This window comes from Onychomys torridus, chromosome 1 (assembly GCF_903995425.1).
Source record: "Onychomys torridus chromosome 1, mOncTor1.1, whole genome shotgun sequence".
Lineage (NCBI taxonomy): Eukaryota > Metazoa > Chordata > Mammalia > Rodentia > Cricetidae > Onychomys > Onychomys torridus.
The window spans coordinates 2,549,031-2,576,505 of record NC_050443.1 but is presented as its reverse complement, the minus strand read 5'-3'; the positions used below and the strand labels follow the sequence as shown (position 1 = coordinate 2,576,505).

Below are 27,475 nucleotides of genomic sequence, written 5' to 3'. Positions count from 1 at the left end.
ATCTGAACAAGAATCTTTGCTACTCTAGATAATACATTTATATAGTTTCTAACCAGTGTATTCCCAGTGTATCTGGGTATGAAGTTTAGAAAGGCTGATTTGGCCTGAACTGCTTTTGAGTGCATGAGCAAGAAAGCAAAATTTTGTCCTCTAGTAAGCTTTTAGGGAGAATTCTCTATTCATCACCTAATGCCTATACATAATTGGACATGTAGATCATTAAATGATTTATGTGGATGGGACATTAACAGTAGGAAAAATGAACACATGACCTAATCTATCAAAACAGACCACTCAAACTGCACCCCTTAGTAACCAGCACCTCCTTCTCTTGAACCCCATAAAAGAAAGCCCTGAGAAAAATTAGGGCTCTTGAAGCCTGCTGTCAATCTTGGTATTTCATTCCTCTGTATTATCACACACTAGTGCTTTGCTTTGAATGCAGTCATCTTGCCTATTTTGCAAATCTGAATGAGCCCCTATTTTTAGTTCTTTGGGAATGAGGTCAAGAACCTGGAAACATCTTCCGCAGTCCCTTATAGCCAGTAACATTGCAGATGATTTTACAGAAGTGTTTATAAGGAGCTGAGGAGGTAGCTCAGTTGGTAAAGTGCTTTCTGGGAAAGGATGGAGAACTGAGTTCACATCACTAGCACCTATTTAAGGTGCAGAAGCACAGATCTTTAATCCCAGTGCCAGAGAGATGGAGACAGGGGGACCACAAGGACTTACTGGACAGACAGTTTAGCCAAACTTGCAAGATCCAGGTTCAGTAGAGACTTCATCTCAGAAAACTACATTAGTGCATAGAAAATGATGTGGATTGGTGTAGTGGTCAACCCTGTTTTAAAGAGCTGAGGATCGAACCCAGGGCCTTGGGCTTGCTAGGCAAGCGCTCTACCACTGAGCTAAATCCCCAACCCGAAACTTGTTTTTGTAGTAGATGATAGATAACAGAAGAATGGACCAAGGTACAGAGAATAAGACTGTGCCCATTCCCACATGGGTCGCCTATTATCACATCCTCCCCCTCCCAAAGCTTAGGGATCGTTGCACAAGAAGACGTGGAAAGTTTGTAAGAGTCACAGTTGATGGATGGAAACTGTTTTCTGGGGCAGGGCAGTTGCATATGGATTCACTGTGGTGGAGGCAGAATACTCAGGCTCAGGTTAGACAAAATCCAGCAGGGGAGGTGAGCACAGAATCTCACCCCTGGCTCAGAAGCAATTAGCTGTTGATAGTTTTGGGAAGAGGGAGAACCAATTTCTTTTTTTTTAAAAAGTCCCATTTTAATAGAGAAATTGTGCAGAAGGAAGCATAGGGATTTTCCTGGAGCCATATACATAGGAATGCAACATACACAGAAGAACATGTGTGTAATGCATCTACCTGCAAATTGAACCAAGGCTCCTGGTAGGTTCGTCATGTTCCAGTAGGAGGCCATATATTTAAGAGTATATGGGTAGCAAAACTGTACTTGATGAGTTAAGAGAAGGGCATAAAGTTGGGTGTGTAAGGAAGGGCAGATGGATCTGAGATAAGTTTTGGGGGTGGGAGAGATGTGACTAAAACATAGGAAATTTTTAAAGAAAAAAAATGAGAAAAGTAAATAAAACAAGAGAATAAGGTAGAGAGCAACTGAGGACAGCAGGCATTGACCTCTATCTTCTTCAGCCACACCTCTATACACATGGACATGTAGGTTTACCTATGCCAGAACACACCCCTTTCTAGGTAGAAGGTATATATTACAAGGATAAAATGAGTAGTATGATAAATTCATTATCATGGCACTGTGCATAAATATACATTCTGTGCTTTAATTCTATTAGCAGTAAGATAGGTTTACTTATGTCAGAACAACATCTAACACATGAGGTACTCTTTGCATTGCTAAGTTAAAATGTCTCTGATGTCATCTGAGAGGAACTTTTCAGCTCCGTCATAATCTTATGGGACCACCATCGTATGTGTCCCAACATTGAACAAAGTGTCACACATCATGTGATGTTCCATGGTATGAGGAACAGAGGCACATAAGGTCATTCCTAAAGGCATCAACAAGCCTTGTGGAGGAACTCCCTGGAGTCTGGAATGAATAACCACAGAATAGGGTAGTATGAGTCTCAGTGAAAGAAGGATTTGAAACTAAACATTGGGTTGTGTGTAGGTAAGTTATGGAGCTGGAGAGAAGGCTCAGTGGATAGAATACTTGCTTTCAAGGTGTGATGGTCTCAGTTAGGATACCCAGAAGCCCACAGAAAGCTGGACACAGTAGTGAACATTTGAAACCCCACTGCCCCTCTGGTGAGATGGGAGATGGAGACAGAAGAATCTCTGGGAGCTAATGACTCATCTATCCTGGAGCACAGCAGCAAAGAACTAGAGACCTTCTTCACATACGTCAAAAGGAGAGGATTAACACCTGATGTTGTCCTCTTACCTCCAGATGTAGCTGTGGCATGCACAAGCCTGAACTCAAAAGAACACAAGCCCATATATACATATACATACAAAGATAAAGTTAAGAGGAGAATGCAGGGAACTTTTGGAAAAATATCCAGGAGGTAACTGGGCACAAGCATCAGAAATTCAGGGAAGATTACACACTGAAAGCATTTATCAGCAAGATTTTAGGAGGGAACTGGGTGGCCAGAAACAAGGTAACAGTAAGCCAGGACAGCACAGCATGCTGAGAAAGTGGCTGGTTAGTAATCAAGTCTGAAGGCGAGGCTCTCTGAAATGTGTTGAGTGGACACATTGGTCATATGCAAGAGCTAGCACTTGCCGTAGAAGCTGGGAGTAAGTTGTTGTGGATATCGCTCTCTGTAAATAAAGTTCTGATTGGCCAGTGGCCAGGCAGGAAGTATAGGCGGGACAAGAGAGAAGAGAATTCTGGAAGTAGAAGGTTGGAGAGAGACACCGCCAGCCGCCGCCATGGAAAGCAACATGTAAAGACACTGGTAAGCCACAAGCCATGTGGCAAAGTATAGACTAACAGAAATGGGTTAATTTAAGATAGAAGTAGATAACAAGAAGCCTGCCACGGCCATACAGTTTGTAAGCAATATAAGTTTCTATGTGCTTTCTTGGTTGGGTCTGAGCGTCTATGGGCCTGGTGGGTGAGAGAGATTTGTCCTGACTCTGGGCCAGGTAGGAAAACTCTAACTACAGTAAGTTTTTAAAGAGGCTGTGGAGACGGCTCATTGGGTAAGAGTGCTTGTTGTGCAAACATGAGGACCAGAGTTCAAATCCCCAGCACCCATGTAAAAACCTGGGCTTAGCCATGAACACTTGCAAACTCAGTGTGGTAAGAGGCAGAGAAAACAGGGCTAGTGTGGCTAATTCATAGGTGCCTAGCCCAAGGTTAAGTAAGAGATCCAGTCTCAAGAGAATAAGGCAAAACACGTCCCTAGTCCTCCTGTGGCCTCCATGGGCATGGGTGTATGTGGGAGTGCATATCCCTGGACATGCACAAGTATAACAAATGAATCCCAAATGAAATAAGTCAGAGACAGAGACAGGTAGGCATTGTATGACCTCAGTTAAATATGAAATGTACATGATCCAAACTTAAACATGGTGGAATGGTCTTCTAGTTCCAGAACTTGTAAGGTAGATGAGGATTTCAAGTTTAAGACCAGCCTTGTCTATACAAGAAGACACTTGAAGAAAGAAACAAACCCATTTATCTCACAACTAAGTTCTTGGGTTGAAATGTGGGTGGTGATGGATCGCTTAATCTAGATATACCACTACACAGATTATTTGTTGATTAAACAAACATGGCATTGTGCACCTGAACAAGCTCAAACTTTCTCCACTGAATATTTTGAGCAGACATTATCTGGTGCTGGTTTACTCAGAACTTCTAGTTAACCATCTGCCTTGTAGCAAGTACAATTCCTTAAAACCTTGTCAAATCTCGGCTCTGACAGTAGATCTTATGATATCAGTTGATGGTCTAACACACCCCTAGAAACAGTGGGATGGTCTGGGCTTAGGCATGAATGGTCATGGAACCTTCTAAATCAACTTTAATTTACTGCTGCTTTGAGCCCAAGTCATATTTTATAGTACACCAGCAATATCAAATGAAAATTGAAAAAAAATTGATACCCCAAATCCATATGATAGTTAACAGTCAACTCAACATGGAGGAAACACGCTGCTGGGCACATCTATGAGGGATTGTCTAGATTATTAACTTCTGAGATTGTATGTGAGGGATTGTCTTGACTATGGTTAATTAATAGGGAAAGACCCATCTTAATTGTGATGAGATGCTTCCTTGAGCAGGGTATCCTGGTCTGTATAAAATGGAGAGGACAAGCTGAATGCTGGGATGCATGTATTAATTCATTGCTTTCTTCACTTTTACATTTTATTTTGTTTATGTGTACATCTTGTAATTGTGTGAGTGTGTGTGTCACATGTGTTCATGTGCTCCAGGAGTCCAGAAGAAGGTGTAGGATTCTTGGGAGCTTGAATTACAGGAAATTTGTGAATTTCCTGATGTGGGTGCTGAGGAAACCCAACTCAGGTCCTCTGGAAAAGCAGTAAATGCTCTTAAATGCTGAACAATTACCACAGACCCTGCTCTTTGTTCCTGACAGTGGGTGTAATGTGACCACTTCTCTCAGGCACCTGACTTTATAACTTCTCTCCCACAATGTTCTGTAAGTTGAAATTATAAGTTTCTCCCTTAAGTTAACACTGTCAAAATATTTTATCACATCTACAGGAAAGTACCCTTCTAAGGTCCAGGCAGTAAATAGGTTTTGCTTTTTAACCAGATGGCTTAGCCTGTACCTTTTAATTTCTGTGGGAAAGCAGCTACAGGTAAAAGACAAATAGGCATGCTGTTTTCTTATAAAACATGTTTGATAACTGGTCACGGAGGCACATGGCCATAATGATTGCATCAGGGAGGCTGTGGCAGGAGGATTTTGAGTTCAAGGTCAGCCTGAGCTACATGGTGAGAACCTGTCTTAACAAAGTCAAACATAAAACAAGAAGCATCCCATAACAGCTGCTTAACTGACACTGGAATTTGAACTCCACGTACCTTTCTGAGACATTTCCCTTTGTATTCTACCACTTAAAAAATACAAAAGTTGAGATGGCCACATAGATGAGTAGGTAAAGGCATTTGTCACCAAGGCTGATAGCTGGAGTGTGATACAGAGGCTACAAAGCAGAAGATGGGAAATTCTAACCGAGACCTACAAGTTGCCCTCTGACATCAGTATGCATGTCATCTACATAAAAAAAGATAAAACAGAAGTGTGGAAATTGTAGAAAGGACTCCTGGGTTTTAGAAAAGCAGCTGATGAGTCCTTTATTTGGCTTTCTGGATTGCACAGTTTATTGCTCTTTGCTCTAGGTCAGTTTTTGTTACTGAATGGTGATCAACTGCAGACTTGTAAGTGTTGGGGCTAAGTGATCGTTGCATGATGCTCAGCTTCAAACTCACATCTACGTCACCCCTTTCAAGGTTCAGGGGACATTTGCAGAAGAGAGGATGGAAAGAATATAAGAGCCAGAGAGGAGGAGTAGTGTTGCAGGACACTGTGTTCCAAGTACAACGAGGCTGTTGTGGGTACCTGCATAAGATTTGGCCTCCCAATATTCCATCATGGAGGGAGCGATATTTTTCTCAGTGATGTATCTACTGGTAAGGTGCCTAGTGTTCCTGTAAATAGGTCCTCTCCTATGCTTCTTTAAGCAATTTGAGTTAAACTTACTGGTTAATAAAAGAAACAACAACAACAACGAAACCAAAACCCAACCCTGAGAGGATTGCATGCTCTAGCTAGTAGATGGTTCAACACCCATGCACATACAGTAAGTTGACTCAAAGGGCTTAAAAAAGGAAAAGGTTGTATGAAATTGGGATGGGAAAATGGAGGATGTTTAAACTACAGGGAATAGAATAAGAGTGGAAATGATCGAAATGCATTATGTACATATATAAAATTTTAGACAAAAAGAACAAAGAAAAAAAAAGAAAAAAAAGGGAACAACACCCCACCTTAGCCTATCTCCCAGGATAAGGGACAGCTTACTTCTCACCACCCTTATATGTACCTGCTGACTCCTACTAAATAGGACCTTTCTGGAGTTTCCCATATCCCCACCCAGTACATACTGTGGGACAGGCCCTGCCTTGTGGTCTTTTCATATCCTTTGGCATTTAGGGCAGATTTTTTTTTAAATAAAGAAATCTCCAGGTCCTCAATATTCCATGAATAAAAATTATCCACAAGAAACTTACCTAATATGAAAGTTGAATCTTTTTTACCAGGTGTTTTCAATGGTGCTTCTGAAAAAGAAAGAAGTAGAAGACATTTGCATCTTTCAGAATCCAGATCCCAGAGGAGTTCCAACTCTCTTTCAATCTGGGTTGACTCTTATGGGGGTACCAAGTTGTTTTCTGATTGTACTTGAGGTTTGTCCTGCAGGAGGGAGCTCTGGTATGGTTCTAAGTTGTAGGCTCTAGAGTGTGTGTGTATGTGTGTGTGTGTGTGTGTGTGTGTGTGTGTGTGTGTGTACACATGCGTGTGCATGTGCAGTGCATGAGCATGTATGGGCAAAAGGACAACCGTTAGTGTTGGTATTCAGGCACCGTATGCCTTGGTTTCTGAGGCAGAGTCTTCCAATCCAGGAGCTCAGCAGCAAGTAGGTTAGGCTGGCCAGCCCCAGGGATCTTCCAATTTTCACCTCTCATTGTTGAGATTATATGCATGCTATAATGCTTGGCTTTTTTGAAAAAAAAATTCTGAAGATCAGACTCAGGTACTTACGTCATCATGGTAAGCACTTAACTGAGATATCTCCTTATAACTCCTCTTTTTGAGACAGTGACTTACCATATATCCTAGGCTAGTCTAAAACTCAAAGCCGTCCTCTTGCCTCGGCCTCCTCAGCACTGGGATTTCAGGAGCCATCCATCACATCTGACTTATTTCTACATATACTAACCCCTTAAGGAATTCCCTCCTTTCTAGGACACAGTATCAAATGGTTTTTGCTTACGTTCGAGTTGTATTGCTACTATCTCAGCAAGATCTTCACGGTCTATCTCCTTTAAGATTTGCAGGGTGAGTCTCTCCATCCAACCAGTGGGGCAGTACTCTGTGAGAATTTCTGCTAGCTGAACTCCATTGGCCAGGTTCAATGTAACCTTGGGGATATAGTTCATGGCATCTGGTAGAGGACAGTCCCTTAGGACGCTCTTGAAATTGTTCAACTCAGTATGGTTCAGTTTTTGCAGGATATCCTTCAGGTTGATATGGGGCTGATTGGGATGTTCCATCCTGACCCACAGGTAAGAGCTGAACTTCCAGCTTTACAGAACTATGGGAAGAAATGAAAAGAATCAGCTTTCTTACCTCAAATACTGGTGACTTTTGTGGCATGGCAAAGCTATTCACACAGTTAATTCTGCTCCTTCAAGAGCAAATTCCAGCCGGGTGGTGGTGGCACACACCTTTAATCCCAGCATTCAGATCTCTGTGAGTTTGAGGCCAGCCTGGTCTATGGAGTGAGACCCAGGAAAGGCACAAAGCTACACAGAGAAACCCTGTCTCGAAAAACCAAGAAAAAAAACCCCAACCAACCAACCAACCAACCAAAAAAAGCAAATTCCTGGTAGTGGTTATTTTCACATAGAGTTTCATTCCTTGGCCTAATTTAAGGGGTTAATCTGAGAGTCTTTATCTCTTTGAAAACATGCAAGCCTCTATAGTCACATTAGAGGTCTACAAGGCCACATCTCCTGTTCCTAGGAGATCATTGATTATGTTAAGCTCACCGAGTATTAATAAGCTGATAGAATCTATGTCACAGTCTCCATAACAACCTGATATGTAGTTACCTTGCGGAGTTTATGGAGAGGTAGAGTTTTGAATCTGTGAGTGGTGAAAGCATGTGTACATGTTTATAGACAAACCACATGGAGAAGGAACTCTAAGTGAGAACAGAAACAAAACAGAGGCAATATAATTTTACATGGCTGCATGTTTTTAAAAACCCAGGACTATAAAAGTCAATTCTCTATAGCAGGCATTAAATATTAACAATCAGGAACTTGGGTTGGAAAAAAAAATCTCTTGAAACTCATTTGAACAGCAAGTTATTTTCATTTGCCCCTCATCCTGGAGAGGGGTAAAGTTTTATAGACAACATACATGGATTTTCAACCCTGTTCATATAGAAGAGGATGACTGTACTCATGATATAGCCTCCGCTGTATATATATATATATATATTTTTTTTTTTCACTGAATTGTTCACATTAAATATGCATCTATGTACCTTGAGTTATTTCATTCACTGCCCTCAGCTCTGAGTAATCATCAAAATGGCATCTATACATGTTGGATAATGTGGTTGAATATACATAAACTGAAATATTATAATCTGAACATGCCGAACATGCCCATGCCTCAAAGTAGTTTTTTGTTAAGAACATTCCAAATATAATTATCTTTTTAAAATTGAGAATAGATTTCCCATAAAATATATTCTGATTATGGTTTTCCCCTCTCCCAACTCCTCCCAGATTTTTCCCACCTCCCACCCACCCAAATCCATATCCTTCCTTTCTCTCATTAGGACACAAGAAAACACTTATAAAAAGATTAAGATACAATAAGATAAAAATAAACCAGAATAGGACAGAACGAACAAACAAAGCCAAAGAAAAGGCATAAGAAACACACAGATGGAGAGACAGGCACATTAGACACACAGAAACCCTTAAAAAACATAAAACTAGAAACAAAAATTTAAGTAGAAGACCTGCAAAAAAAAAAAAAAACCCAAAAATACCCAGACACAGCATTAATAGGTTAAAAAAAATAGCCTCCCAAAGTTTGTTTTGTGTTGGCCAACTACTGCTGGTCAGGGGCCTGCCCTTCAGTGTGGTTTGTATACCAAGTAAGGCTCTGTTGGAGAAAACCAATTTTTCCACGACATAGACAGGCGCCCAGGCCAGCACGAGCCCAGACCCGGCACGCACCCAGGCCAGCAAACACAGGAAAACACACCAACACAGAGACAGTTGGAAGGCAGCTCAGTACAGTGCTTGCCTTGTGTGTGGAGACTGTAGGATCAATTCCTGGGTAAAAAAAAAGTACATCCACATAATTAGTCTTTTAAATTATCAGCTAAGAACGCAATTAAAAAAATATGAGTGGATAGGATTCAGTGAGACTATAAGGCTCTGACACAAGTTCTTAGCTGACTCTACATAAAGCAGATAATTGATACAATTTATACAGTTGAGAAGAGATCTGGCTAGCAGTAGAATTCTACTGAGGTGCTGGGCATGTATCTCAGTGAGTAGATCATGGTGTTGAGCAGCAAAAAGAACCTGGGTTTGGCCCTCCACGCATCAAATGAAGAGCTTGTAATTCCAAATGCCTTCCCTGCCAAAACGCTCTAGAAAAACAAAGGCGGCTGTGTAAGAGTGTGTGAGTGTGCACTGGGTAGCTGTGTACTTACACAGAGGTACATGGTACAGACTTGGGTTGGTATGAAAGCTCACTGAGACTTCCAGGCTGTGATACCCACACTCCTGATTGCCTCTCTCCTGCGTTTAACAGGCTGTGGGGGAGTGGGGCAGCTCCTTGTACTGGCCTCCAGAGGGATCGTTCTGGGTAAATTACACCTGCTACTTAGGCAATCCTCAGTGCTGGCTACTGTGCCCAGGTGAATCAGATATAGGCAGGTTAAGTGGAAAGTTACGCTTGCTTAAATGTTTAAGGAGGCACTGAAAATGCCTGATCTGGAAATACGTTGAATGACAGAGGATAACCCATGCATCCATGTAAACCACATGCAGACAGTAACTGGGACAGATCATCATAGATTTGATCCTGAGGCTGAACTAAAATGACCTTAAGATGGTACTTCATCTCTATAAACAAAATGTGATGTCCTCTGTTAAGGGGAGATGTTTAGCCCAGGCATGATGGATCATATAAGTCATGTGGCTCAAGAGGCTAAGTCAGGAGGATTGCCTTGAGTTTGAGGTAGCCTGGACTACAGCAAGACCCTGTCCCAAAAAAGGGGGTGAGGAAAGGGTATAAAGCAGAAGGGACTCTAAGAACAAAACCATAGCATTTTCCAGACTCAGCCCACAGCTTGGTGCGACACCCTGTAGGCTCAGGTGTTTCAGTTTTCTGTATCTCTGTGTTCTAAATTCCCTCAGGGAACACAAAGACCAAGGCACAAGACTTTTGCTGTGCTCAATACCACACCTGCCTCTGAGTCTCTGAACCATTGACTTTATCCCGGACCTGGGTTCCAGCGGAGGAAAAGCTGCTGTAAATCTTAGGAGTCATTGGGGAGGGCTCCTCCAAGCACAGAGAAGTTCTGAGGGATGTGGTTTAGTTGGTTGAGTGCTTGCCTAGCATGCACAAAATGCTGCATAAATTGAGTGCAGATGCAAGCCTATAATCTCAGCACACTAGAGGTAGAGGCAGGAGAATCAGTTCAAAGACATCCTTAGCTATAAGGCAAGTTGAAAACAAGCCTGGGCTTCATGAGACCCTGTTTCAAAAAATCAAATTTGAGTGCAAATTTCACAACTCATAATTCTTCCTGGCAAGATATCCAAGTATTCAAAGAAATGGAAGAGGGAACCCCAGGGACACCACCCCCAATAAAAAAGAGTAAATAGCCGGTCTGTTGCTCACCTCTCCAAAGCCGGCGTCTATGCAGGCTTCCAGTGCTACAGGCGTGGAAAAGCACTTTTAAAAGTGGTTGCCTTCCCACCCAAGCCCTGTGATTGGCTCCTGGGAATCAATCCCACCACTGAGAAATTTCTATCTAGGAAAGGTATGGGTGGAGACTGATCCCCACCCCAGCCCCATGCTGTTCCTAGCTACACCAGTGGTTTGCAATTTTGATTGCAATTAGAATGATCCATTGCAGGGTGGGGGTGGATGGGTGTCATTTCTCAGTGCTGATGTCCCAAGAGTCTGTTTTTAGGTTAGGTGGGCTGCCAACACATTAAAGAGCTATGAAAGTCAAAGGGGAATTGAGAGGAGTAAAGAGAAGAGATGGTAATGAGGGAAAAGAAGGACAAGTAATTGTGTCTTCTCTCTTATAGGAATCTAGATTTATTTATTAATTTTGTCATTATTATTATTATTATTATTATTATTATTATTATTTATTATTGTGTGTGCACCATGTTGCACACAGGTAAAAGTCAGACATCAACCTGTGAAGTAGTTATCTTCTTTCATTATGTGGGTCCTGAGGATGGGGACTGAACTTAGGTTGTCAGGTTTGGTGTAAGCACCCTAGCTTGCTGAGCCATCTCACTGGTCCAGGAATATAGATTTAAGTGAACACACACACACACACACACACACACACACACACACACATTAACACACACATACATTTAAGATGAACTTCTGAGTGTGACAACCTACACCTGTCATCCCATCATTTAATGAAGTTGATCTAAAGTTTAAAGTCAGCTGGGTTACAAAATGAGACCCTGACTAAAATATCAGTCATGGCTTTCTGATGTGTGTGTGTGTGTGTGTGTGTGTGTGTGTGTGTGTGTGTGTGTGTGTGTGACTAGGGGATGGAACCTAGAGCAGCTTCATACATGCTAAGCAAGCATTCTATTACTGAGTCATAATACTAGCCTTCAAGTCATGTATTTACCAAGCTACTGAATTTCATCTGAGGATTCTCTGATAGTCAGGATCTGAAGCATATGACCCAGTCCATCATTAGAGAAGAAACTTTGTAAAAAGAATGTTAATCTCTATAACTGAGATTTTGCTTATTCTATAGTTCTCAGATTTTTTTTTTTAGTCAAGGTCTCACTATGCAACCCTCATTGTCCTGGAACTCACTATGTAGACCAGGCTGAACTTAAACACACAGAGATCCACCTGCTTCTGTTTCCTTAGTGCTGGGATTAAACTAAGGCACCACCATGGCCAAACCTGAGAATTCCTTTTGACACTGTCTCATTTTGTAGTGTAGGTTCATCTGAACTCACCCTGTAGCTCAGACTCACTTCCAGCTCATGACAATCCTCTTACCTCAGCCTCCTGAATGCAAGGCCTGACTCATACTTGCTTAGTTCTGAGACTTTGTAAAGTTCTGCAATGCCTTTGAACTTAAACTTTTCAATGAGTTAGTTGAAACACATAAATTTCCCTGATATGTTTTGGAAATTTCACACTTTTTGCTGTTGTGTTGGCAATTAGTCCTATGACTTGATACATGGCAGGCTGGTGTGTTGTCTCTTAGTCAAATCTCAGTCCTCAGGTGATCTCTTTTGTGGCAGAATTAAGGTAGATGGAAACTTATTATTAATCAAATCAATTTGCCCCCCTTCAGAGATTTCTTCTCCTTTGAGCACTGATTTCTTAAAAAGTCAGATGAACAATTTGGTTTCATCATGCCCATGTAGAATTTTAGCATGCATGACTCCATTTTGGTTTTAGTTGGCTAGTTGGAATCCATGGGTAGTCTTATGATTGTTATTTAACAATTTATAATTATTGTACTTGGCTACATAAAGTCACATTTATGCAAACATCAAATGTTCTTTGTGCACACTCCACATGACCAACCACCACCCCATTTGTCCACAGACAGGTTCACTTCTCATCTCATGTCATTAGTACATGAGTTTCTGTATCTATAAAGGATATGCAAATAAGAGAAAACTCATTGTTTTTCTTACTGAAAATGACTCAATGATGTTGATCTGCTTATTTCTAGTTATGCCCATTTTCCTGCAAACACCTTCATTTGTGTGTGTACATGTGTGTGTTATTCTTTGCCAACATTTAAACATATAAAGGAAAGAAATTTTGGCAAAATGAGGGAGCTGTGTTATCTCCCCCACTTCCAGCCTCAATCACATGTCTCAAGATGCAGTCTGTATTTCTGACTAGCCAGCTGCCTGTAATTTGGAAGCTTCTGCAATGCCCTCCTGTGCTCAGTTAAGTTTTCTAGATGGCTCACAGAACTCAGTTAAACTCATTATTGCACCCATTGATTACAGTGTTCCGAAGGACACAGATAACAGCCAGAGGAAGGCAGTATAAGGGGCAAGGTGAGATTCACAAGGGTCCCCAGCCAGAGTCTCTTGTTTTCAAGGAGTTGGGGTACTCTAGTCCCTTGCCATATGGGAGTATTCTTGTTCACAGACAAGAAAATTCCTCCAGGCCCCATACTTCAGGGTGAGGGTTCTGTGAAGGCTTCTTTAGGTGGGCATGAGGGATTATACTGCTGGCCACCAGTGATCCACTTGAGTGACAGACCTTCTTCCCTCCATGGAGGTCAAGTTGAAGTGGGACTGAAAGTTCCACATGTGGAATGTCCTGTGGCAATGAGCCCTTCAGTATTGTAGTTGCCTGGGCCTATCCCCAAATCACTTTAAGTTAGGTTGAAGTGTAGCTGGACTTGCCTTTTTATCTTTGTCTTATACTCCCAAAAGGAACCAAGGTCAAGATTTTTTTCTTTTCTTTCTTTTTCTTTTTTGAGCTGAGGATCAAACCCAGGGCCTTTCGCTCTACCACTGAGCTAAATCCCCAACCCCAAGGTCAAGTATTTTAACAAAAGATATTCCTGTTGTTTCACTGTAGACGTTACAGAAAGTCAGGGACCATTCATAACATCCTCAATTTTTACATGGGTGGGATGTAGCCTAGTTTGCAAAGTGCTTGCCAAGCATGTGCAAAGCCTTGGGTTCAACATCCCAGCACTACATAAATCAGGCATGGTTGTGCATGCCTGTAATCCCAGCACTTCAGAGGCTCAAAGTCATCTTTGAGCATAGTCACTTCATGACCAGTCTGTGCTACATTTTCTTAGACCTTGTCTAAGAAAATAAAATGTATATATTTTAAGTTTCCTACAATAGCATCATACTATATCCAACTCAGGTGGTCTGGGAAGGGGCTTGCATCTTAGAGTCACCTGGGAGTGCTGGCTAAAGATCCTGACTCACCCAAACCCAACCTCAGCCAATTAAGTTAACTTTGTGAAGGATGGAGCACAGGTGCTTAAGCATTTGTGGCTGATATCTATTCAATCCTGGACCATCTCTCCACTCTAGGAGCAGGGCTCCAGGAAACAGGAGGAAAGGCTATTCTAGAGCTGAGCCCTGTAGAAGAACCTTCAGGCAGCCATGTCCTTGGTCCGACTTGTCTGCAAGCAAAGAGAGAGCCTCAGCACTGAGGAGGTCGGTACTGTGTCTTCTGTCTGCCTCTGTGAATAGCGCTGATTGGTTGGGGTTCTAGGAAGATTTTTTTCACAGACCCAAAGTTCCCCCTACCCATCTAACTACCTGTAATTCCATTATGTAGTTTAAATTAAAACTTATTTTTGTTTTGAAAGCCATTAATCTTACAATTCACACACACACAATAACATTTTAAAGGAACTTTTAAAAAACAAATTTCATATAAGCATGTATTGCATTGTGGCCATAATGGTTCCTACTCCCTGCCCCCAAGTCCTAGATATACCTTCCAATTTGATACCTTTTTTAATACTCATGAATGTGGGGCCATCCAGTGTGGTTGACCTACCAGGGGTCACCCCTTAAAAGAAAGCTTATACTCCCTTCCCTGGGAACCATGAACAATCAGAAACTCTTCAGTTGGGGAGGGAACTCATGAGCCCTCTTCCTGCATGTTACAGTATTGACTGACTTGATCATGGGCAGGCAACCACAGCCGCTTTGAGTTCATTAGCGCAGTGACCCTCCAGTCCTGTGGTGTCCAGAAGACAGCTTCACTGCAGGCTTCCAGGCCTCTGTGTTTTACGGTTTTTCTGCCCCCCACCTTCCATGTTGGTTCCTGAGCCTCGAGATGGGGTGTGTGTGTAGTTGTACACTTTAAAAAGTTCTATTGACTGTAGTTATACACTGTAAAACTCCTGTTCAGTGCAGACTTATGGCACATTTGCAGCATCACCATGGCCCAGTCTTAGAACATTTCCATCCCACAAAAAGCCCCTCCCCCACCCATCAGTAGTGAGTATGCATTCCTTTTGTAACCCGGCACAGGGCAAGCCAGTCTCCAACTCCCCATCGCTTGTCTATCATTTGGGAGGCAAGGCCTGCATTTCAGTGGGTGCTTTGGTCATGGAGGCAGAGGGAGAGTGGCCTATGCTTATGGTGGGGGTTCATGGGTCTGTATTCCCCTCTAAACACCCATGATGACTACATAGCAAGGGGAGCTGTGAAGCCACGTGCAGCAGCTCACTGAAAAGCAGACCCCACCTGTTCTAAGGCCTCAGGCTGTTATGTTGTTTCCTGCTAGGAGATCCTGTGCTTTGTTAGCCGAGGGAAACCTCTCTCAAGGCTATTCTGGTTCAGCTCCTGTTTTGATCAGGGCTGACTGGCCATCATTAGTGACTCACATCTACCCCAGTTCCAATGTTGTAGTAGTTCTGGCCCCTACAGTTACATAGAAAGAGCAGTATGTGGTTACAAGGGCCTGAGCCTGGCTGGGAGAGTAGATGATGGTCAAAGGCTAGAAGGGATAAAGCAGTTGTGTCCAAAAGTAGAGTGGTCGTTACTGCTGCTGATGGAATGTGTGTGTCCTTGAGAATTTGAGATTCCTCCACATAGAGGAAATGTATGTGTTATTCAGCTTGGTTTGCTCGTCATTTAAAGTGTGTGTATCATAATTTCATGTTGCATACTTTGAAAATGAAATCCTATCTCACTATTACTGGGGTACCAGGGCAGAACGGCGAAGTTACCCTCTCTTGTCACTCGGGGTGTGGCTGGCTGCACGGGAGTTTTCATTTTGTTCTTTTTGAAGCTAGCCTTTCACTCTCCTACTCTTTCTCTCGGCTTTCCCCGATTGAAATCTTGGTGAAGAACCTCCCTCCTTTTGTGTGTAGGTGGCAGCTGCAGCAAGTTCTAAGCCAGGCATCACACCTCCTGTGCTAACTGTGTGTGTGTGTGTGTGTGTGTGTGTGTGTGTGTGTGTGTGTGTGAGTGTGAGTGTGTGTGTGTGTGTGTGTGTGTAATTTAAATTTGTTCTTTGACATGTTTATATGTATAAACATGCATTCTGATTACTGTCCACCCTCCTGTCCCTCATCTTCCTCCCCCACACATCCCTTTTTCTTTTTTTTAATTTTAAATTTGTTTGTTTTATATCCTGACCAGTTTTCCTCCCTCCCCTCCTTACATTCACTCCTCCCAACTTCAACACCCCCATCCATTCTTCCTCTGTTTCTATTCAGGGAGGGGCAGGCCTGCCATGGGTGTCAACAAAGCACGGCATATCAAGTTGAGGTAGGACTGAGCTCCTCTCTTTGTATTAAGGGCGAGGCAACCCAGTATGAGGAATAGGTTCCCAAAAGCCAGCCAAAGCTTTAGGAACGAGCAGTGGTCCCACTGGTAGGAATCCCACAAGTAGACCAAGGTACACAACTGTCACACATATGTAGAAGTCCAAGGATGGTCCCATACAGGCTCCCTGGTTGTCGATTCAGACTCTATGAGCTCCTATGAACCAGCTTAGCCATTTCTGTGGGATTTCTTGTGATGTCCTTGACACCTCTGGCTTCTATAACTTTTCTTCCCTCTCTTCATCAGGATTCCTTGAGTTCAGCCTAATGGTTGGCTGTGGATCTCTGGGTCTGTGTCCATCAATTTTTGGATAAAGGATCTATGACAATTGGGGTAGTCACCAATGTGGTCATTCTTTTTCCTTCTTACAAGTCACTTTTCCATATCCATGCGTTTTTTAATTGTTGCTTTGATCGATATGGATCAATTTGTTGAACTTCTCAATTAAACATCGGTAGGTCATAAGTAGCTAGGAATTTATCTATTTCTATTGGAAATTTTAGTTCTTTTAAAATATGACTAGAAGATCATAACTTTTTTTTTCTGATTTTTAATTGTGTTATTTGACAATTTCATGCACATCTATAATGTTCTGATTATTTCCCCACCCCCTGACCAATATTCTTGCTAATATTCCTTCATTACTCCCAGTACTCTTTCTAGGTTAAGACTTTGACTTCTTCTCTTTTTAAGTTTTCTATGTCTTCTATAATGATCCTCTGTATGCCTTTCCTCTTTAAAAGTTGGTAGTGGGTTAGGGAGGATTGGGAGGAGGAGAGGGAAATGTCTTCAATTCTATTAATGGAATCTTCTTTATTTTGGTCAATTTCGCTAGGCATTTGTCAATCTCATTACCCCCAAAGAATCAGTTCTGTTGGATTTTTTTTTAGTTTTCATCTCATTAATTCCTGTCTTGAACTTTGTTGTTTGTTACTGCTTTCGGGTTGAACTTCATTTTTGAATTTTTTTTTAGCATAAATCTTTTTTTAAAAATTATATTTGTGTTTAATTTTACATATCAGCCATGGGTTCCCCTGTCCTCCCCTTTCCTGTCCCCACCCAATCATTCCCCTCAGCTCCTCCCTTCCATTCCCATCTCCTCCAGGGCCAAGACTCCCCTGGGGATTCAGCTCAACCTAATAGATTCAGTACAGGCAGGTCCTATCCCCTCCTGTATAAGCCCAAGTTTCCAAACAGCCAGCTCATGCACTAAGGACAGGTCCTGGTCCCACTGCCTGGCTGCCACCCAAACAGTCCAAGCTATTCAAATGTCTCACTTATCCAGAGGGCCTGATCTAGCTGGGGGCTCCACAGCTTTTGGTTCATAATTCATGTGTTTCCATTCATTTGGCTATTTGTCCCTGTGCCTCTCCAATCTTGGTCTCAACAATTTATGCTCTTACATTCCCTCCTCTTTCTCAATGATTGGACACCTGGAGCTCCACCTGGGGCCTGGCTGAGGATCTCTGCATCCACTTCCATCAGTTATTGGATGAGAGTTCCAGCACGACTGGTAGGGTGTTTGGCCATCTGATCACCAGACTAGGTCAGATCAGGCTTTCTCTCCACCATTGCCAGCAGTCTACAGAGGATATATCATTGTGGATTTCTGGGGACCTCTTGAGCACTCTGCCTATTCCTGGTCTCATGTGGTCTTCATTTATCATGGTCTGTTATTCCTTGTTCTCCCTTTCTGTTCTTGATCCAGCTGGGATCTCCTGCTCCCCTAAGCTTTCTTTCCCTCAAATCTTGCCCTTCATTACTCCCACTGTCGTCCAGGTTGTTCATGTAGATCTTAATCATTTCTCTGTCATTAGGTGATCCCTGGGACTTTCCTAGTGTCCCATTTTCTAGGTAGCTTCCCTGGAGGTGTGTAGCAGTCTAGTCATCTTTGTTTTATATCTAATATCCTCCTATGAGTGAGTACATACCATGTTTGTCCTTCTGAGTCTGGGTTACCTCACTCAGGATGATTTTTTCTAGATCCATCCATTTGCCAGCAAACCTCATGATGTCATTGTTTTTCTCTGCTGAGTAGTACTCCATTGTGTATATGTACCATATTTTCTTTATCCATTCTTCAGTTGAAGGGCATCTAGATTGTTTTCAGGTTCTGGCTATTACAAACAATGCTGATATGATTGCAGTGTGATTGATCATTCCTTGGGTATATGCCCAAGAGTGCTACAGCTGGGTCTTGGGGGAGATGGATTCCCAATTTTCTAAGGAAGCACAATATTGATTTCCAAAGTGGCTGTACAAGCTTGCATTTCCACCAGGAGTGGAGGAGAGTTCCCCTTGCTCCACATCCTCTCCAGCATAAGCTGTCTCCTGTGTTTTTGATCTTAGCCATTCTGACAGGTGTAAGGTGGTATTTCAGAGTGGTTTTGATTTGCATTTCCCAGATAATTAGGGATGTTGAGCAATTCCTTAAATGTCTTTCAGCCATTTGAGCTTCCCCTGTTGAGAATTCTGTTTAGTTTTATAGCCCATTTCTTAATTGGACTGTTGGGCATTTTGATGTCTAACTTCTTGAGTTCTTTATATATTCTGGATATCAGCCCTCTGTCATATGTGTGGTTGGTGAAGAACTTTTCCCATTCTGTAGGCTGTCGCTTTATCTTGTTGATTGTGTCCTTTGCTCTACAAAATCTTCTCAGTTTCAAGAGGTCCCATTGATTGTTTCTCTCAGTGTCTGTGCTACTGGTGATATATTTAGGAAGTGATCTCCAATCCAATGAATTCAAGATTACTTCCTACTTTCTCTTCTATCAGGTTCAGAGTAACTAGATTTATGTTGAGGTCTTTGATCCACTTGGACTTGAGTTTTGTGCATGGTGACAGATATGGATCTATTTGCAGCCTCCTACACATTGATATCCAGTTATGCCAGCACCATTGAAGATGCTTTTTTTCCATTGTACAGTTTTGATTTCTTTGTCAAAAATTGTATGTTCATAGGTGTGCAGGTTAATGTCAGGGTCTTTAATTCGATTCCATTGTTCCACATGTCAGTTATTATGCCAGTACCAAGCTGTTTTTATTATGGTAGCTCTATAGTAGAGCTTGAGGTCCAGGATCGTGATGCCTCCAGATGTTGTTTTATTGTATAGGATTCTTTTGGCTATCCGGGGTTTTTTGTTTTTCCATATGAAGTTGAGTATTATTCTTTCCAGATGTGTGAAGAATTGTGTTGGTAATTTGATGGGGATTTCATTGAATCTGTAGATTGCTTTCAGTAAAATCGCCATTTTTACTATGTTAATCCTGCCTATCCTTGAGCATGGGAGATCTTTCCATTTTCTGACATCTTCAATTTCTTTGTTCAGGGACTTAAAGTTCATGTCATATAGTAACCCCAAGGTATTTTATATTATTTGTGGCTATTGTAAAGGGTGATGTATCTCTGATTTCCTTCTCAGCCTGTTTGTTTACTGTATATAGAAGGGCTTCTGATTTTTTGAGTTGATCTTGTATCCTGCAATGTTGCTGAAGGTTTTTATTAGCTGTATCAGTTCCTTGGTTGAATTTTTGGGGTCACTCATGTATACTAACATGTCATCTGCATATAGGGAAAGCTTGAATTCTTCCTTTCCAATTTGAATCCCCTTAATCTCTTTATGTTGTCTTATAGCTCTGGCTAGAACTTCAAGTACTATATTGAATAAGTAGGGGGAGAGGAGACAGCCTTGCCTTGTTCTTGAGTTTAGTGGTATTGCTTTGAGTTTCTCTCCATTTAATTTGATATTGGCTGTTGGCTTGCTGTAGATTGCCTTTATTATGTTTAGGTATGTTCCCTGTATTCCTGGTTGCTCCAAGACCTTTATCATGAAGGGGTGTTGGATTTTGTCAAATGACTTTTCTGCATCTAGTGAGATGATCATGTGTTTTTTTTTCTTTGAGTTTGTTTATATGGTGTATTACATTGACTGGCTTTCATATGTTGAACCACCTTTGTGTCCCTGGGATGAAGCCTACTTGATCATGGTGGATAATTGTTTTGATGTGTTCTTGGAGTCTATTTGCCAGAATTTTATTGAGTATTTTTGCATCAATGTTCATGAGGGAGATCGGCCTGTAGTTCTCTTTCTTTGTTGCATCTTTGTTTGGTTTAGGAGTCAGGGTAATTGTAGCTTCATAGAATGAGTTTGGTCATATACTTTCTGCTTCTATTGTGTGGAACAATTTAAAGAGTAATGGTATTAATTCGTCTTTGAAGATCTGGTAGAATTCTGCAGTGAAACCATCTGGTCCAGGGCTTTTTTTGGTTGGGAGTCTTTTAATGACTGATTCTATTTCCTTAGGGGTTATTGGACTATTTAAATGGTTTTTCTCATCTTGATTTAACTTAGGTATGTGGTACCTATCCAGAAAAGTATCCATTTCTTTTAGATTTTCCAGTTTTGTGGAGTAGAGGTTTTTGAAGTATGACCTGATGATTCTCTGGATTTCCTCATTGTCTGTTGTTATGTCCCCCTTTTCATTTCTGATTTTGTTAATTTGGATGCTCTCTCTGTCTTTTGGTTAGTTTGGATAAGGGCTTGTCTATCTTGTTGATCTTCTCAAAGAACCAACTCTGTTTCATTAATCCTTTGTATTGTTCTCTTTATTTCTATGTTATTGATTTCAGCTCGCAATTTGATAATTTCCTGGTGTCTGTTCCTCCTGGGAGACTTTGCTTCTTCCTGTTCCAGGGCTTTCAGGTGTGCTGTCAAGTCACTAGCGTAAGATTTCTCCAGCTTCTTTATGTGGGCATTCAGTGCTATGAATTTCCCTCTTAGCACTGCTTTCATCGTATCCCATAAGTTTGGGTATGTGGTGTATTCACTTTCATTGATCTTTAGGAAGTCTTTAATTTCTTTCTTTATTTCTTCCTTAACCCATTGGTGATTCAGTTGAGCATTGTTCAGTTTCCATGAGATTGTAGGATTTCTGTAGGTTTTTCTGTTGTTGAAATCTAACTTTAAACCATGGTGGTCCGATAGAACACAGGAGGTTATTCCAATTGTTTTGTATCTGTTGAGATTTGCTTTGTGGCCAAGTATGTGGTCGATTTTAGAGAAGGTTCCATAGGGTGCTGAGAAGAAGGTATATTCTTTTTTGATTGGGCAGAATGTTCTGTAGATATCGGTTAAGTCCATTTGAGCCATAACATCAGTTAAGTCCATTATGTCTCTGTTAAGTTTCAATTTGTCCGATATGTCCAGAGGTGAAAGTGGGGTGTTGAAGTCTCCCACTATTAATGTGTGGGGTTTTTATATGTGATTTAAGCTTTAGTAATGTTTCTTTTACATATGTGGGTGCCCTTGTGTTTGGGGCATAGATGTTCAGAATTGAGACTTCATCTTGGTGGATCTTTCCTGCGATGAGTATGTAATGTCCTTCATCATCTCTTTTGATTTTAGTTTGAAGTCTATTTTGCTGGACATTAGGATGGCTACACCAGCTTGCTTCTTAAGACCATTTGATTGGAAAGTCTTTTCCCAGCCTTTTATTCTTAGGAGGTGTCTATCTTTGAATTTGTGGTGTGTTTCTTGTATGCAGCAGAAAGATGGGTCCTGTATTCATATCTATTCTGTTAGTCTGTGTCTTTTTATAGGTGAATTAAGTCCATAGATATTAGGGATATTAATAACCAGTGATTGTTCGTTCCTGTTATTGTTTTTATTTTTTGGTGGTAGTGTGTGTGTACTTCTCTTCTTTGGGGATTCCTGTTGTGGTGTTATCTATTGCCTGTGTTTTCATGGGTCTATCTGCCTTCCTTAGGTTGGAATTTTCATTCTAGTGCTTTCTGTAGGGCTGGGTTTGTGGATAAGTATTGTTTAAATCTGGTTTTGTCTTGAAAGGTCTTGTTCACTCCATATATGATGATTGGAAGTTTTGCTGGGAACATTAGTTTAGGCTGGCATCCATGGTCTCTTAGTGTCTGCATTATGTCTGTCTAGGTCCTTCTGGCTTTCAAAGTCTCCATTGAGAAATTGTGTGTTATTCTGATGGGTTTGTCTTTTTAAGTCACTTGGCCTTTTTCCTTTGCTACCCTTAATATTCTTTCTTTATTCTGTACATTTAGTTTTTTAATTACTATGTGGCACAGGGACTCTTTTTGGGGGTCTAGTCTGTTTGGTGTTCTATAGGCTTATTGTATCTTCATAGGCATTTTGTTCTTTAAGTTGGGAAAGTTTTCTTCTATGATCTTGTTAAATATATTTTCTGTGCCTTTGAGTTGGTATTCTTCTCTTTCCTCTATCCCTATTATTTGTAGGTTTGTTCTTTTCATGGTGTCCCAAATTTCTTGGACATTTTGGGTCATGACTTTGTAGGCTTTAGTATTTTCTTTGACTGATGAATCTATTTCTTCTACTGTATCTTCAACACCAGAGATCCTCTCTTCCATCTCTTGCATTCTTTTGGTTATACTTGCCTCTGAAGTTCCTGTTTGTTTCCTCAGAATTTCTATTTCCAGCATTCCTTCTGCTAGTGTCTTCTTCATTTTTTCTATTTCCCTCTTCAGGTCTTGGACTGTCTCCCTTGCTTTTTCATGATTTTCATTCACAGATTTGTTGTTTTCTTCTGCTTTATTTGTTCTTTCCTCTAGTTTTTTTATAGCGTTCTTCCCATTTTTTGTTTGTCTGTTCCTCCACTTTATTTAGGCTCTTCATGATGTTACTTATAAGGTTGTTTTCTTCTTCTTCTTCTTCCATTCTGTGATGTTCAGGTCTCACTGTTGGAGAAGGGCTAGGTTCTGGTGATGCTGTCTTGCTCTTTATTTTGTTGTATGTACTTCTGCCTTGACGTCTGCCCATCTCCTCTTGTGTTCATTCTTGGTCTTATCAGTGTACTTGGTCCAGAGAGAGTTGACAGATTTAGGGAGCCTCTCTCTGGTCCAGTTGGAAGCTCTGGGCCAAATGGGAATGCTGGTCCAGATGAGAGTGCTGGCCCGATAGGAGCTGGGTGGCTGGACTCTGAGTCTCTGGAAGTCCCTTGGTTCTCCTTATTTTGTCCAGATGGGAGCTCCTCTTGTCCAGATGGGAGTTCCTCTGGTCTCTGGTCCAGATGGGAGTTCCAGGGCAGGATGGAAGGTTGGGGCTTGTCTCTGATTCTCAGGAAGTAGCTGGGGTTTCCAGCAGATGGGTGTGGGGGGTAGGGTGCATAGACTGCATTGTCTGCCTGCAGTCTTGGAAAATGGGAGCCTTCCTGCAGGGCCCCGCCAATTGGCAGGCAACTGGGACCAAGTTGGTCAGGTCCTCCTGGGGTGGCCTGTGTCCAGTGGTGGGACCCAGGCGCAGTTGCCTCTCTGATTGTATCCCAGGAACTCACCTCTGGACCAGATGGGTGTTCCGGGGTGGACTGCAGCTTCATTTCTTATTTTGTAGCCTATTTAGTCCAATTAGTGATGTCCATATATGTACAGGTGTAGGGGTACCCACTGGCTAATGGGCAAGCTACTCGTGGCCATGGCCTCATCCCCAAAATGTGGCTCTCCTTCCTCAGCAGCCATTACCTTGCCAATAGTGCCTTGGCAAGGGGCAGGGCCTCATCAGCTTGTTCCACATCCGTTCTGAAATGTGGACTGGCTTGATCTTGTACAAGTAACTACAGTTGCTGTGAGTTCATGAGTGTGATGGCCCTGTCATGTCCAGAAGACACTGTTTCACACTGGTTCTCCCAAACTCTGGCTCTTACAATCTCTAAACCCTAACTTCTGAGATGTTATCTGAGATTTTCAGGTGAAGGGGGTATGATATAGATGTCAAGCACCCCACCATCATGTATTTTCTGCATTTTGACCACTTGACAGTCTATGTATTAACCTCTGTCTATTGTAAAAAGCTTCTTGTGCTGAGATCTGTACCAATATAAGGGTATTAAGATAAATGTTATGAAGGCAGTTTGATGCTATGCCTTTATGACAAAATAGAATAGTTTCTCCCTATGATTGTCCCCAAAATAGCTGCTTTCCCAGGTTTACAGTGCCAAGCATTAGTTCTGTCCTGTATGACAGGACTTAAACCCCACCAGAAAGTCATTGGTTGCTCCAATAACATTCATGCCCTTATGGCCACTGTTGTGACAATGGACATATTTTGTAGCGTGCTTTTAAGATGATGCCAGTCAATCAGCAACTCATTTTCTTTCTTATTGAATATCAAGGAGAGAAAGATGCTGCAGTTGATGCTTCTGGATGAGACAGTGGCTGCAAGCTGCAGTTCTGAGGTAGGCTGCACAGTCACTGCTGTCCCCTAGGGTAACTCATTATGGTGCTCTATGGTTGAACACATGGAGTTTTCTGTTCTCTGAGGAAGAACTCATGATCTGTACTGTCCCATGGGGGACCCAAGGTCCACGGTGCTCTCAGGAGTAGAACTCATGGTTGGTGCTGCCCCCTGGGGAGGAGAACTCATGGTTGGCGCTGCCCCCTAGAGGGTAGAACTCATGGTTGGCTCTGCCCCCTGGCGGGTAGAACCCATGGTTGGCGCTGCCCCCTGGCGGGTAGAACCCATGGTTGGTGCTGCCGCCCCCCCCCCAGGGGGTAGAACCTATGGCCGGTGCTGCCCCCCCTCCCAGGGTAGAACTCATGGCTATTTCTGGAACTTTTAAACTGGATTGGTATTGTGTATGTAACTAAAGCTGCTATGATTTCCTGTGTGTAGTAGCAGCCACATATATACAGAGGACAGTATTTCACAGGACTCCTCCCTATCCTCTGGCACTTAGATTATTTATGCTTACCCCTCTTACAAGATATTCTGACCCTCATGTTGGAAAGGTATTTGACCCATCTACAGTCTTTGATAAAATCATGTTTCTTAATACATTGAGACTCCATAAGGATAGATGGCTGAAATAGAATTTCCTATCTCTGCTCATTTTTTGAGACAGTTAAAATTACATCTTATAATTACTGGATCAGATTTATAATTCCATTATAATAGATTAAGGCACAATTGAAAAAAGGTACTAATTTTGAAGAACTTCACTCTTAAATAGCCAATAGTCCACTAGGCACATACATGAAGGGATTATAATCACCTCAAGCACTAATAGGAATAACTTAATGTCAAAAAGGTTAGGTGACTTGTGAAAATTTTTGAACCCAAGAGGTAGAGCCATGGTTTCAATAATAATCTAACTTTATTAGTAACTATGATCTTCAGTACACATTTGAAGATTTTAAATGTATGTTTGTCAAAATTACCTAGGTTCTAGAGCCAAATGTAATAAGTTAGAAATATTAAATTGATATCAGATAGCAACATATCAAATAGCAACATGACATTTTCATTTCCAACAACTTGGCAAGTTCCCAATTCCTTGTATCCTTACAACACCCAAACTGGACACACTTCAGATCTGTCTGCGTAATCATCAATTTTCTTGTTTCTTGAACTTTGAAAATTCTCAGCAACTTTTAAGGCTCGCTCTTTGAGAGTTGGAGATTTTGGCAGTCCATGGAATGGAATTGAGGGTTTCATAAATGTTAGGAAAGTGTCTCAATACTGAGCTACTCTCCCATCACTGAGAATTACTCATTTTGGTCATAGAAGAGAATTATATTCAATATTAGTTTTTATTATGCTTGAAGATGAGGTTGTATATTGATCAAATACCCTGGGAGTATTTTTTTTTATTTAAAAAAATTTAAATTCATTTATATACCAGCCACAGATTTCCCTCTCATCCCTCTTCCCACTCTCTCACAGCCTTCCTCCCTGACCAACCTCCCATCCCCTTCTCTGAAAGTGTAAGGCATGGGGAGTCAAGCAAAACCTGGTACATTCAGTTGAGGCAGGACCAAGCTCCTTTCAAGGCTGAGCAAGGGCATCCCACCATAGGTAATGGGCTCTCTTGGGAGTATTTGAAAGTATTTAAAGGTGTCTTTAATAATGAAGGGTGGGGTGGACATGTGAGGTATAAGGAATGAAGATGGTGGTCTTCAGGGAATGGAATCATAGTTACCCCTTTTGTCCTCTGAGAATGCCTTGCTTCTGTTTATGTCACAGGCTAGGATCTTGTTCTGCCTCCATTCATCAATGGAATGAGTTCTTGATTCTCCATATGAACCAGTTCCTGACATGTGTGGACTTCTTGGGCACCAAGCTCCTGGGTGAGGGTGCCATGTTGCTGTGCATGACTCTGAAGTATCCCAGGTGCTTCCTGGACAATATTTTAAAAGTGTTGTAAGTATTTTCTCTGTTTGAGGTCTTTAGATATGAGACATAGTGACATCAGACTTGCTGAGTAACTAATATGGATCCAGCCACTGACACAGATGCCTGCTCATGTTTGGTCTGTGGAAAGTGGTTCATGGATCTTCTTATTCCATCATATGATCCCAACTATGTGATAAAGGATATGGGAATAAACAATGGCTTGAGCTCCTTTCATTAGGAGGCAGCTGAGAAGGCTATGCATTAGAATGTGTTTTCTATCTGACCACCTGTTCCATTCTTTTGAAGGATGGAAAATTGTCAACTCACAGAAACCTATTGCAAAGAGCTCTTTTCCTTTTTAATGGTCATCCAGAAGCTGATGCATCTGAGCCTGACCAGGAACAATCTTGGAGATGGTGAAATGAAAATCCTGTGTGAAGGCTTGTGCTACCCTGATTGTAAAGTACACATACTGGTGTAAGTCTTCATGTCTAGTTTCTTCCTCTACATCCACCAAGTACACATGGCCCTCTCCCCACCCTCCCTCCACCCTTCTATCCTAGAAAACCCCATATTCAGGAGCTGTGTGTTTCTTCATAGCAGAAGAATTTGATTTGATCCTCTATCACTTAGATATAATTGTGCAGTCAATTTGCATGTTATTATGTGCAAATAAACCTGGTAGCATATAGCTTGATGTAGTGTTCAAAATAACTTCTCAGGGGCTAACAAGTGTTTCTTCATTGCTTGTTCTGTGGAATAAAGTACAACACAACCACTCATGGAATCAAACATATCTCAGAGGTGCTCTGTGGAGACTCTAACTTAACACACTTGAACCTGAGTCTGAACCTCATAACTGCTGGACTGATGGTGTTCTGTGACACTTTAAACATCCAAAATGCAGTCTAAAATGCCTAGGGTAGGTTCTGGTGTTTATTTTTAGAGAGTTTGGAAT

At 41.7% G+C, this 27,475-nt stretch overlaps 1 protein-coding gene across 1 annotated transcript in view; it reads right to left on the bottom strand.

The window, feature by feature from the left end:
* Nlrp2 (NLR family pyrin domain containing 2) overlaps positions 1–7,318 on the bottom strand; it is a 49,390-nt gene extending 42,072 nt beyond the window's left edge. Inside the window, exon 1 of the mRNA XM_036200330.1 lies at positions 7,039–7,318. Within this exon, the coding sequence (XP_036056223.1) occupies positions 7,039–7,318 (280 nt within the window). The remainder of the gene's footprint in view (positions 1–7,038) is intronic.
* Between the last annotated feature and the right edge of the window lie 20,157 nt (positions 7,319–27,475).